This window comes from Callionymus lyra, chromosome 4, assembly GCF_982586985.1.
Source record: "Callionymus lyra chromosome 4, fCalLyr1.hap1.1, whole genome shotgun sequence".
In the NCBI taxonomy this organism is placed as follows: Eukaryota; Metazoa; Chordata; class Actinopteri; order Syngnathiformes; family Callionymidae; genus Callionymus; species Callionymus lyra.
In genome coordinates this window covers 10,860,724-10,874,322 of record NC_141821.1, presented here as the reverse complement: position 1 = coordinate 10,874,322, position 13,599 = coordinate 10,860,724, and the positions used below count along the sequence as shown (strand labels likewise).

At 37.6% G+C, this 13,599-nt stretch overlaps 1 protein-coding gene across 1 annotated transcript; it reads left to right on the top strand.

The window, feature by feature from the left end:
- Nucleotides 1-3,562: 3,562 nt before the first annotated feature.
- aoc1 (amine oxidase copper containing 1) lies at nucleotides 3,563-7,147 on the top strand. The gene is made up of 4 exons (XM_087788754.1): nucleotides 3,563-5,099; nucleotides 5,662-5,950; nucleotides 6,047-6,179; nucleotides 6,878-7,147. Exons 1-4 carry the CDS (start codon nucleotides 3,563-3,565, stop codon nucleotides 7,145-7,147), a joined length of 2,229 nt encoding a protein of 742 aa, XP_087644880.1.
- Nucleotides 7,148-13,599: the final 6,452 nt, after the last annotated feature.

Genomic DNA, 13,599 nt, shown 5'->3' with positions numbered 1-13,599 from the left:
CTTTTTTTTGAATCACCAATATGAAATAAAAGGTTATAAGACGGATTAATGACAGCTTTAGAATGTATTATTAAGTTAACTAACACAGTTAATTTTTTGAATGATAGATACATATATATATATATAGTATACTTATATGAGAAAAAATAAACTTACCTAGAAAGTGCTTGAGAAATTATTTTCAGATTTAAAAAGCTTTTCTGACTTAGTCAAACAATCCAATTCTGTGTCAGATCATGTGATACTATTGAGTGAAGCCCCTCAATCCTGCTTTTAAGTGCGGGGGTTGCCTCGCAGGATGTACAGTAGCATCTGAGGCTGCTGCCATTGGATGCCGGCCCCTACGGACACAGCTGGGAAGGCAGGAATTGGATGCCGGTCAAGACGGAAACCTGTTCTCACCACCCAGTCGCTGACGTCACAGTGTGTGTGTGGGGGGGGGTGCCCGCGGGAGGTGTAGAAATCTTAGCCTCTGAATAAAGAGATGTTTGTCAAAGCCTAATCCTGTAAAGAGGGATGTTTCGGGAAGGATGATGTGGACATTTATTCAATGAAGCGTGTCAATAGGCGTGTGGTCTAAAGGCCTGAACACTTACCAATATCCACAGTCCGACCTGCTGACCCCGGAGCAGGGAGGCTCAAACACAGCTGTCGCCCTCTAGACTCTAGAGGTTGAGAAAGTAAAGGGCTGCCGCTCCACCACTGATCTTCCTTCATACAAACATCGACATTTCCTCCCACACATTCATGGTTATTGTCCCCCTGATGGGGATGGCGAACACCCCAATCAGGACCATATATTTACCAACAACATGACCACTTTACCTTCCATCCACGGTACAAATCTCATCCTGCATTTGGTGCTGAGTTTGTCTTAAGAATCCTACAATTGCAACAAAGTGTAGATTTATTGTGAGGGCTTCAGCTGCATTAACCTGTGCCTCAGATAGAATGGAAGGAATAGTTAAAGGAATAAAAAGTGTGGGATCATTACTCAAAGAAAGGTTCAGCCTGAAGCAAATATTGACATAATTCGAGCAACTTCAGGAAAACAATTAAAAAGAATTTCCTTAAAGGGGTAAGAAAACATTTTTGCTAACCTTATGTACACGTGTGCATGCATTTTAATAACCTGAGTGATTGTTTACGCGTATTGTTGGAGATAAACCTATTTGATCCAGCAGCCAATTTATTTTAAGTAGTGAGAAAATACAGCATGAAAAAAACAATTTATAAATACAGTATAAACCCAGAAGCACAGAAATATAAAGCATTTTAAGAAAATGGTCAAACTTGTATTTAAAACTATTGAGGGCACAAGTGATCCTGGAAAACATATTTATGATATTTGAAGTGTAATTATGCTTAGTGGCTGATCAATTAAAATGTATTTATTTTAAGTTAATTTTCAGAATCAAATGTTTCGACTTAGTTCGAATGCTTGAAGTTTGATTGATTTAAAAATTCTGCTTGTCTGATTTTATAAGTTTTTACAGTTAAGTAGTAGTTAAGTACTGTCTTAGCCACAGATATAGGCTCTGAATGAAAACAAAAAATAAATACATTTATAGGCAACACAAAAAAACTACTGTCCTAGCCACGCCTGGCTAATAAAAGTGACACCTCAGTGGTAGAGGAGTTGAACCACTTTTTTGCCTGCTTCAAGGTAACTTTCAAACCAGACCACTCCTACCAGCAGCCAATTTCTCACATTAAGTTGCACAAAGTGAGATACACAGTGAAGGCTGTGAAGCAGCAGGGTCCCAGGGTCTTATACCTGCTTTAAGTCCCCAACCATCACTTCAATTCCAAAAAAGACTCCAACAACCTGAATGACTATCGTCCAGTAGCACTTCAACCAGTCAGTGAAGTGCTTAGAGAAACTGGTCCGGACACACATCATTTCAAAACCTGCCATCCATGTTTGACCTTTACCAGTTTGACTACGGAACCAACAGGTTATGCAAGAGGATGCTATCGCCACAGCTATCCGTGATGCTCTGCCACACCTGGAGTATCAGGGGACCTATGCACGGCCGCTATTTTTGGACTTGAGTTGAGAGTTCAATACCAACAACCCCAACAGACTGATGACTAAACTGTCTGCCTTTGCAATATCTAACTCTGTCTTGGGCTTCCTGGTGGACCACTCCCAGAGGGTGAAGGTGCAGATATTATTAACACTGGATGTCTTATTTTCCTAAAACTCCTAAAGCCCTATTCGCACGGGGACCTTTGGTGAGTTGTAAACGACCCCCCACCTGTGTTATTTTATGTACATTTGCACAGGATAAGCGACGTCTGTAAAAGTGTCTGTTTTACTGACATGACTATTGTACCTCGCTCCGAAATCTAAACACTCTGAAATTAGGCACCTGATTCAAGACGAGACACTAAATTTAATATCTGTATGGGGCGAGGCCCGAAATGAACGAACGTTCACATCTATGGTGCACAACAACAGATCTAAAAAGGCAATAACTGAAAGAGAAAGGAAGCATATACTGTACACGGAAAGATGGAAAAGTGCGCAATTACAATAATGAACACCAGGATGCAGATTCGCACTGTACTAGAATTATCACCAGATGCAAAATACAGTAGGTAATTTGTGGCGGAATTATTACATTACAAATCACAGAACGGGATTAAATCTCAGACATTCTCTGCAATTATAACAAATCACCTTTGGTCCACACGTAATACTTATCCTGTGCAAATCGAGCTAAACTGTGCAATAGTAACATGGTGTACTTTTACTGAAGGGCAGAGTCTGCAACATATCATTTTACTGCTCTTCTTTTTTAATGCAATGGTAGTGTACTTACGTCAGGGTCTGCTTTAGATATCTGTGCCTGTATTGTTATTGTGTTTTATGTGTACTGTATATTTTAAAGGTCTCATGTTGTTTTTTTTATGCTTTTTCTTATTTTTAATTTATTACTGAACTTTAAGGCGTTGCACTTGTACAATGACAATGAGGACAATTCTAATTCTAGACAAAAAAATACTGTTATCTTCATAGCCTCCTTTTCAATATCATTGAGGTTTACTGCACTTGACTTTTAGACCTAAAAGATATCCACTTTACTATTTATAATGCTAACTTCTGCACGAACCTGCAACATCACTCATTTTTACAACACGCCCTTGGCCAATAAGGGAAGGGTTGATGGACTATCAGCTACAGATTGTTTCACACTATTCTTGCACAAGGAGAGAGACTTATTGTTGAACCTGGGACACAACTTGCAGGTGGGCAGGGTTTTTTTTGCATGTCTTTAAACTAGATATATTTTCAATATGTTCATCTTCCATTAGTCCTATGCATTCTTTTATAGAAAACAAATTGTATTTTATTCTTCTTGTAAGAACCTTTTGAAACAGTCATGGAGTTAATGGGGGTAATGGGACATGCAAATTAAATATATTGCTAGTATAAATTAAAATGTAACACATACATTTGTTACATGGTCTGGTTTATCTGTGTTCATTTATTAACTCTAGTTCTTAAAGTGCTTTCTTTCTAATTTCTATTTCTTTTGTTCCCTGAACGGCAGCCATGAGGCTTCTCTGTCTTCCGTTACTGTTGTGGATCGCTTGTTGTGGCGCTTCCAGAGCTCGGGATTGGGCACATCATGGTGCACCCATGTTTGCAGACCTCACCCCGCGTGAGATGAAAGCCGTACGGACGTACCTACATAACATTCCTGAACTTAGGTTGACTGATGCGGCTAGCAAGACCCTTAAAAAAAACAGCATCCTTTTGATAGAGCTCCAAGTTCCGAGGAAACACGAGGCCCTGAGAGCTTTGGACCGCGGTCAAGCTAAACCGCAACGGCTAGCACACGTAGTCATTCAGTTTGGAAATGAGGAACCTCCTCGGATTACTGAATACTTTGTCGGGCCTATCCCCAACCCGACATTCCATAAAGCTCTCAGGTATAAAGGAGATAAAATCATCAAGTTTGATTCTAGACCAATTACTCTTGCTGAGTATCATCATATTATAAAAACCCTTAAGAAAATCACAACTACAGCACATAAGCTTTTGTTTGAGAGCACAAGAGGATTTTCCTTCACCAACTGCACTGATCGCTGCCTGACCTTCTCAGACATAGCCCCACGAGGGCTTGGTCCAGGTGAAAGGAGAAGTTGGATCATGTTGCAAAAGTTTGTGGAAGGATACTTTGTTCACCCAGTTGGTTTCGAGGTACTCATTAACCACCAAGACCTGGACCCGGAGAAATGGTACGTTGAGAAGGTATGGTACAACAGTGTGTACTACAACAGTGTGGAGGAGCTAGTGGAGAAGTATGAACTCGGAGTCGTTGAGAAATCTGTCCTACCAGAACATGATGAAGGCGACCTTTTTTCCACCTACATCCCACGAGGTCACAGTAACACCCCAACAAACATCCATGGACCTAAGCTTGTCGAGCCTGCAGGGCATCGCTACCACGTTGATGGAAACTTTGTTGAGTACGCAGGATGGTCTTTTGCCTACCGGGTCCGCTCATCAGCTGGACTTCAGGTCTACGATCTACGATTCAATGGTCAACGGATCGCCTACGAGATCAGCCTCCAAGAAGCAATAGCCTTCTATGCTGGTGATACACCTGCCGCCATGCAAACCAAGTACATAGATGCTGGCTGGCTCATGGGTGCGTCCAGTTTCGAGCTAGCACCAGGAATCGACTGCCCAGAGATCGCCACCTTCGTTGACCTGTACCACCACTATGACACTGACAAACCAATCCGTTTCAAAAATGCCCTCTGTATATTTGAGATGAACACTGCGATGCCCCTGAGAAGACATTTCAACTCAGATTTTTCTGGGGGGTACAATTTTTATGGAGGTCTTGAAAACAATGTGCTGGTCCTCCGTACAACATCTACTGTGTACAACTACGATTACATCTGGGATTTTCTATTTTATCAGAATGGGGTTGTGGAAGTAAAGGTTAGCGCCACTGGATATATACATGCCACTTTCTTCACTACGAACGGATTACATTATGGCAGCAAGGTCTATGACTATGTGTTGGGAAACCTACATACGCATCTGATTCATTACAAAGTGGACCTGGATATTGCTGGTAAGTACTCAAAGAATCCTGACACTTGTTGTTTATTCTTGCTTGTTAGGATTTAGCAAGTATAAGGCACTAGAGTTTTATTGTTATTGCGATTTGCCTGGTCAATTTTCCATCCTTTCACCTTCTACTACTTGTCAAATAAAAGCAGGATCGCTGCACCAAAAACAGCTAAAAAATTGTTTCTTTACGGTCTTCTTTAACACTAAAAGGCTTTATAAAAATCAAAAGTACTTGGCTGTGTGTTACATACATACATTATTCCAACTAAGGCGAAAAGTTATTTTTATGTGCCAAAGGCGTCGCAGCTTAAGAAGTTTGGGACCAACATATACAGCCCATTTTCTTTTAACCATAAACACAACTTTCTATAGGTTCTTGACTATACCATTGAAAGTTTGAGAACCTTTAGGGTTAAAAATAACATGGTATTGAGAAATAAAAAATAAGTCAAACAGCCTAGTCTTGTACCCTGATAAGAACTGAACTTCGATCTGTCAAGTGAGAACCTGGTCACTATATTTAAATATTAACTCAATGTCAAACATTTTTCAATGCTTCGCAGGCCGAGACAATAGCTTTGAGTCACTCGAGCTCAACTACGTCAACTTCACCAACCCTTGGAGTCCCAAACATTTCGTCGTCCAGTCCAAGCTGAATTGGACTCAGCACAAGACAGAACGTTCTGCTGCTTTCCGCTTTGATAAGAAGTTCCCTCGCTATGTGAACTTCTATAATCCAAATGAGAAGAACAAGTGGGGACATCAAAGAGGATATCGAATTCAGCTGAACTCACATGCTGATAGTGTGCTTCCTAAGGGATGGAAGGAAGAAAATGGCATTAATTGGTCAAGGTGAGGATTTACTACTTGATGCTGTTAGCAGTAAATACAGCTTTGTTGTGTTTTCTGTATCTGGAGCCATTTCATAAAACCTTTCTCCCGAATCAGATACCGCTTGGCTGTGACCCGCCATAAAGATAGTGAAGAGTCTAGCAGCAGCATTTACGCCCAGAATGACCCCTGGGAACCTTTGGTGTCATTTGAGGACTACATTCGCAACAATGAGGACATAGTCAACAAGGTAATACCATAAACATGATATTGAACATGAGACGGAATGGAAGACTTGCCACATCATATTTAAAAAAAAATATTTCAAAATCAAGACGTAGAAATATCTATTGAATTTGGTTTTATTTACTTTTAAATCAACGGGAAGTAACAAGAAATGAAATGATCAAGAACAGAATGAGCTCAAAGTTAGGAAGATCCAAGCAGTTGGTTTCATGAAAAGGAGAGTTTATTTTTGGACCAGGACAACTAATGAGGTTTATAGACTTGGTGAAGTCTAACTAGGTAGAAAAACAAAAGAAGTATGGATCTACAATGCATATTCAAACCAAAACCTGTATATCAAAAAGGTTTCCACATTGTTATGAAACATATGATTTATTTGATACCCAAAGAATATAAAATTGTATTTCAAAATGTCCAAAAACATCTCGCTGTACTTTTTTTTTTAACCAAATATCTCAACTAATTCCAGTTATGTAAGTACATAGCTAAAAGCTCAAGGTGTAGAAGGAAAAAAATTTTTTTAAAAGAGGTTACCAGGGGTGCCATTTGACCACTCACAGATGTGCTTTATTCTTCTAAAAGCTTATTCATCTGTGTTTGCTTTGACTCAATCTAAGGTGGCTGTTCAACAGTGACTCGTGCTTAAAGAATGCTCTTGTCAAAAGACAAACTGGACGATCTAAGTTTCTTTCTGTCTACTAGGACCTCGTTGCCTGGGTCACTGTTGGTTTCCTCCATGTACCTCACTCAGAAGACATTCCCAACACTGCCACTCCCGGAAATGCAGTCGGCTTCTTCCTGAGACCATTTAATTTCTTCGACGAGGACCCTTCGCTGGCGTCCAAGAGCACCGTGATAGTCCGGCCCGACAAAGACCGTAACCCAAATATTCAGAGATGGACACCTGAAGTTGTCGGTCACTGTGTTACCGACAAGCCATTCAGATATGACGGCAGATACTCTGGTGTGTAAGTTGTTGAATAAAAATATGACAATTTCCTTATGCTGTGAAAATTCGATTTAGTTATTTTAAACGTGCATAAATCAGATAAATTGATGTTCTGTACTATTTTAATTCCCTTCTTCTTTGAATGCTGTAAAAACGCTGTTCAGTCATGAAAGTCATGGCCTAATAAAAATTACAAAAGTATTAATGACTTGTTGTTGGTTCACCCTCATCTCTGAAGTTGGACTGACCTTGTCCTTTTATCGGTGTAACACATTTCCTCATAATGCTGGTCCTCTGCTTATCTAGGCTTTGGTCTTATCATCCAGGAAAACAACGAGACTTGTGAGAGCACCATAAATGATCTGTCGAGATATTTGCTCACTTAACCTACATACGGGGAATCTAGAGGTGGAATGGTGGGGTAAACAATGACATGTAATTAATGGTAGGGTCAAAACAATGATCCTGCCTGTTTGAATTTTCTTACATTAATGTAAGAGACAATGCATACCTCTGCCAAGCAGCTCATTTCAGCAGTGGATTTGTACAGCTCTTGAGTAGTATAAAGGTATGTAATGGATGTGATTCTGATGAAATCAAAAGGTTAGAGGTGATGCTAATGTGGTACTCACTCGGGAATGTTTTCATTAGATCCTTGACTGGCAGGCAGGAACTACTACATCATTCCTATCCAAGTTTCTGCGAGGATCGTCACGGTAGGTCAGGATTTCTTCTTTGGCAAGATCTGGAGTTCCCTGTCTTTACACAGAAAAGTGCAAAAAGTGCAGATAGATATCAGAACAATGAGATGTGAGTTGTTCACAAGCCAAAAGTAAAAACATCTGATACACAAGCTACTCAGAAAGACACACACTGACGCACACTGACACACAAAGACCCACTGGTGAGGCAAAAAAATGACTCAATAACTTGTGAATCTTTATATATTAGCCACTTGTTTGTTTCTTTTTCTGCATGTATATAAGAAGCAAGTTGACAATCGAAAGTAGCAAACCTTACTCTTATTAACTAGCGTTTATAAAACGAATCTATAACATGAGACACACACTCATTAAGAAATTCAATAGAAAAATGAGTATTTCCACTTGTGAAACTTGAGGTTAATTCATACTTTTTAACAACCATCAATTCAAACTGGCATTCATCTGTGTAATAGAATGACATGTAAAAAAACACATGTTATTCATAGTCTTTTCAATTTGTGGAGCAATATTTTTTTGAACAATGAAATTTGACTTAATGACTATGAATGTAGTATTTGTTCATTTAAACCTTTGCTGTTACTGGTGTTTTTATGAGTCCACAAAACCCTACCCTACCCTAATAAAATCCAATTTCAGGTAAATGATCCTACAAAGAACTAAACTTTTAGTTTGCAACAGCGTCACAAAGGATTCATGTCACACATCTCTAACTCAATCCTTCAAAAATTCTTCGGGACAATTAAAGGTTTTTCGTAACAGTGAAGCCGGGACATCTGTGGGGGGGACACAAAGTCTTCTTCGATCTCACGGTGCGTCTCCATGGCAGGCGTTGAGCATCAACAGGCATTCAGGATGCAGGATGCTCTGTATCCGCCACACTCGCGCTAAACCACTGGCCCTCAGCAGGCTCGGCTTACCCTCTTGTCTTTACTTGGAGGACCACATGCCTCACAACATAAACAGTCTGAGTCCAGATCCTTGAAGCAAACAGTCCAGGATACCACCTGGTATGACCTCACTCTGTTGCCGTGGTACCCAGAGTATCCGTAAGATAACAGAAAGAAACTTTTCCTCAAATCATTTCAAATAAGGAGACTTTAGATTAAACAGCAATCGGGTCAAGTGATGGGTAAATAGCGAAGGATTTTTGAGTGGTCACAACGAAAAAACGAGGCCAACCATCTGTTGTCAGAATTTTCACAGTCTAAAACCTCATTTTAAAAGTGTGTGCTGATGTTTTACAGCGAGCAGGTTAGGTGGGAGAGTAAGGGAGCTGTGTACGCTCCACAGAATGGACGGCATCTAAGGGAGGAGCTATGGAACAATGAAAATTCACACAAGTGGGATAACAAGCATTCCTATAGCAATCCCCCTAGCAATGGCTGACTTGACGTCACAGCTGAGGTACATAACGTACTGTTGGGTTAAAAACAAACATGTTGGCGCTGGACAGGCACCAAACTTCACACTAATGTCTTTTGTGTTTTTTAAATCGTCTTATATTATATGATGATGTTGACCAGAAATTGTTCTTCAACTTTGTCTATAAAGTACTTTAAATGAAGCTTGAATTGAAAATAAAGGAGAGCAAGTGAATCACAAAGTACTTGTTGCTTGTGTAGAATTTGTTATTTTACTTTAATCTGTGTCCATTGTTTGACTATTGTTTGGGTACACATGTTCATATAGAAATAATGTCAAGTGGGACTTAGAGAAGACTAAACGGACAACGTGATCTAAAAGAGATCTGCTGCTATCTACTGGACAAGAATAGAACTGCAGCTTAATCACCCGAATACCCGAGGAATGTGACTTTACGACGTTCAAAAAAATATGAAAATTGTTACACTGAAAAATTGTCGTTGTTAAAAATTCATAATATCTTATAATATGCACTATTTATATATTTTACTATTAAATTGTACATGTATTTATTACGTTTCCATTGAATTTATGTATTTTATTAACTTCCATTTTACTGTAACTACTGAATAAATATCCACCTTCAACACCTTCCTTCCCATATGTTTTCGACACGTTATCATAATGATCTACTATTTGTAGTATCCTTAAAATTAATAATAATCAACTCTTTTTAATACTATTATTTAATGATTTGTTCTCTTCTAATGAGTCTTACTGTTGGTGTGAGTGTGTAGATATATATATATATATATATGTACTGTAGTCACCTTCCCTATAAGTTTATTGATAATATCATTCTGTTCCAACACCGAGTAATAACTATATTTCACGTGGACCTCTGTCTGCCATGTCAACTGTTCCTTTTGCATCAGTAGGATTTGTCTTCTCCGACATTTGTTTGGAGTCAGCCTCCCTAGAACAACCCTTATCCTGTCAAAACCTTCTCACCTCCTTGTTAGTTCCTTTCTCACTGATGTTAAAATGAGCTGACGTTCATACACTACATCCACTTTGAGGGTTTTATTTACAGAGATGTCAACTGATCTGTCAGTGCAGGCAAATGACAAATTAATTCCTTCCTCACGTCCTCCTTTTGAACTGCAAGTTTTTCCTACACTCGTTTTTATTTGTAACTAAGTGTCTGGAGTATACTCAATCATATGACCTCTGCTTGACCGGCTGGTTTTTTTTAACTCCATCCAGAAAGAATGTTGTTCATTGTGACTATAAACAAATAAATTAAGTAAACTCCCTGAATAGCTCCTCTATGAAATAAGAGAAGACTTGAGTGTGCACATGTGTCTGTACTCCCATGCTGGTATGACAACCATCCCACTCCTTTTTGTCTGCCTCTCAAAATAACCCTCCAGTCTGGCAGCAGCTGAGACAAAAACTTGACAGAATGGAAGTTTACCACCGGGAGTAAAAACTGAATGCAAAATGAACGAATAAATTCATTCAAGTGAATATTGAATAATCATTTTTGTATTTGTTCAACGTAATTCTAGTTGGTCAATACTGTTTTATAATATATATTTAAATATAACTGTTTCTGCATACATTTTCCATATTTATTAAACACTAGGTTTTTATGTAACACAAAAGATTATCCTTCATGGAATTACACTTTTTATCCAATTCAATTGTAAATGTGTCAGTGGTTGATTAACCAGTGCATTAGTTTCAATACCGTTGATCCTATTTGGTTTTGCTGGTTGCAAATGAAATGAGATGAGAAAAACACATGGATGTACATAGTTTATTTAAACTACACATTAAAATAGTATTCTCATGAACAATTGACAACAAACCTACAACTGTTAGCGTGAAGGAAACATTGACAAAAATAAGCACATAACCCTGATTAATGTGAAGTGTATGATATAATAAATGTTCATTAAATGATATAATAAAACTGTCTTTTTATTATTACACCCTAACATCCAACATTCTAACATTCAGACAATGTTTATTATTATTAGCGACTGCTAGCCTGCTAACCAATCATGCTAATAGCAAACTAGCTGATAACACATGCTAGCATGTGAGTTAAACCTGAGAATTCAAGCCATAAAACATATTTGATCAAAATCTTCTTCTATCTTTTAACTTTGAATTGAAAATACTGACAAGTTTGGTGAATTTTGTTGCCGTTTACTGACCTGTGCTGGAGAAGTGAGTGTACTGCAGCTTCCTATGATGCGTCCTTAAGCTAAGCTAACGGAGCTAATGATGAAAAAACACTCACCAAGGGCACGACCTTAAATTATTATAACATTAAAAAAAACAGTTATTAAACAGTTAATAAGAATACCAAATATTTTACGAGGCTGCTATTACTATCAATAAAGTTCTATCTATCTATCTATCAATATATTGTATACAGTTTAAAGAAATACTTACTTAGTTGTCAGAATATGTATCCCTCCTTAAAAATAAAATACTTTATCTTACAATAAATATGTATTGTTATAATTATTTTAATCGTCAATTATTGAATAGATTATATCAAAGGTGTCAAACCAAATCATGCGGGGCAAACATCTTTAAGCACAACAAAATGTAATATGAAATACAAGTCGGATTTTGACAATGCTTCATTCTCTGGGGTTATCTTGATTAATTTTCTGTTTATCCTCCTTCAGCAAACACATTCCTTTACCTCAAGATATTTTTAACTGTTAATTTTGACATTTATCATCTCTGTTTACTATCTTATCTCAAACAAAGGCAGTTCCAAAGGTCACCATTTCATCATGAACAAAAGGCTAAGTTGAATTTAGACCAAACTTCCTTCCACAAAAAAATGACTTGGTAAAGTGGATTATTATTTAATTTAAAAAAGTGTTACACAGATAATCTAACTTCTGATAGGTCACTCTCAGGGTCAACTTTTGTTTGTGTCTTTGTACAATGAAGTTTATCCGAATGTGTGTGAATGGCTAAAGGTTGTAATGGAGTTGACCGTTTAAGAATTGACATACGAGGTGATATAAAAAGTTCCATTTAATCCGAGCGCTTTATCTTTCAAAGTGGGAGGTGAGATAGATTAAAATGGCATCTGGGGTCATTCAAGGTGTCAATGAGTCAGAATTTCCACAAGTTATAAGATATGGTGGAGGAAAGTCCTCAAAGTTCACAACAGCAGAACGACGGAGGAAATACTATTTTCCACTAAAGTAACAAATATTTTTGTGCTTTTGCTTACAAATATATAGTTTAGCAAGTTCAATTGGTTACGTAACAAAAAAACAGAGAAAGAAGGGTATTATAGGAATATTCCTCACAGAAATAGTACAGTATTATGTCTTTTTTAAACATGTATATTATAATATTAAATAAATTATTTAGGCTTATTTAGGCTTAAATCTATTTTTAAATGTAAACCAAAAAGCAATGTATTTCAAAATGTGTCCTTTAAATTTCCTTTTAAATTGCATTTATTTATTTAACATGCTAAGGTAGGTTACATAGTTTTTGGAAATCATTAAAAAAGACTTCCATAGGTTTAAAAAGCTTTGTACACTATTAACTAATGTTTTTGTTGATGATTGTTTGACATTTTAATGATTCTTTTTTAACTAAATCTATACTATGATTTAAGGAATAACCTATGACTGGCAAGACATAATCGTATTGGCCTATGTGCATTTCCCTTTACATATCTCTAGAGGCAACATTTTGTATACGTGTTAAAATCACCACAGCCTGTTACCTCAACTGGTCAAATCAATTATTTTTACTTCCTCCATTATTGTCGTTTATAAACGACTCCAAGGCCTCAGAGGTTTGTTGCAAATGTCTTTGATAGATACATGTGTGGCCCCGTCATGTCTGGATAGATTCATATCATTGTGCTTTTCTCTTCCTGGTAAATTTGATAAGCAAATACCTTTATGTGGTTTATGGCTCGTCTTTGTCCATATATCCACCACTTACAACTTAAAGTCTGCCGAGCAAACAATCATGACTTGAACTTCATTCAAATATTTTTTCAAGTCCTTAGTCATGTTTGGTAGAAAGATTTTTTACGACGATAGGCATGTTGTTTGTTTTTTTCACACACACACACACACACACACATGCGGCTCCAGGGACGTCATTATCAACATGGTGACATTTGAGAAAATTAATTTCCCTCAGGTTCTCTGCCATCTCCACAGTCACCTCCTCCCACTGGGTTTTCAACTTTCCTCCTTTTTTTTTAGCTCATATGCTAACTGCTCACTAAAAACCCTATATAATATAATATATTATAATATAATATATATTATTATATAATATATTATATAGTAACCCGGTGACTGAATAGATCAGGAAGATTT

Excerpts from the sequence above, each read along its gene's own strand:
- aoc1 (XM_087788754.1), top strand. The coding sequence starts at position 3,563 with ATGAGGCTTCTCTGTCTTCCGTTACTGTTGTGGATCGCTTGTTGTGGC. Across the intron at positions 5,951-6,046 it reads AATGGCATTAATTGGTCAAG|ATACCGCTTGGCTGTGACCC; the intron begins GTGAGGATTTAC and ends CTCCCGAATCAG. Across the intron at positions 6,180-6,877 it reads ATGAGGACATAGTCAACAAG|GACCTCGTTGCCTGGGTCAC; the intron begins GTAATACCATAA and ends TCTGTCTACTAG.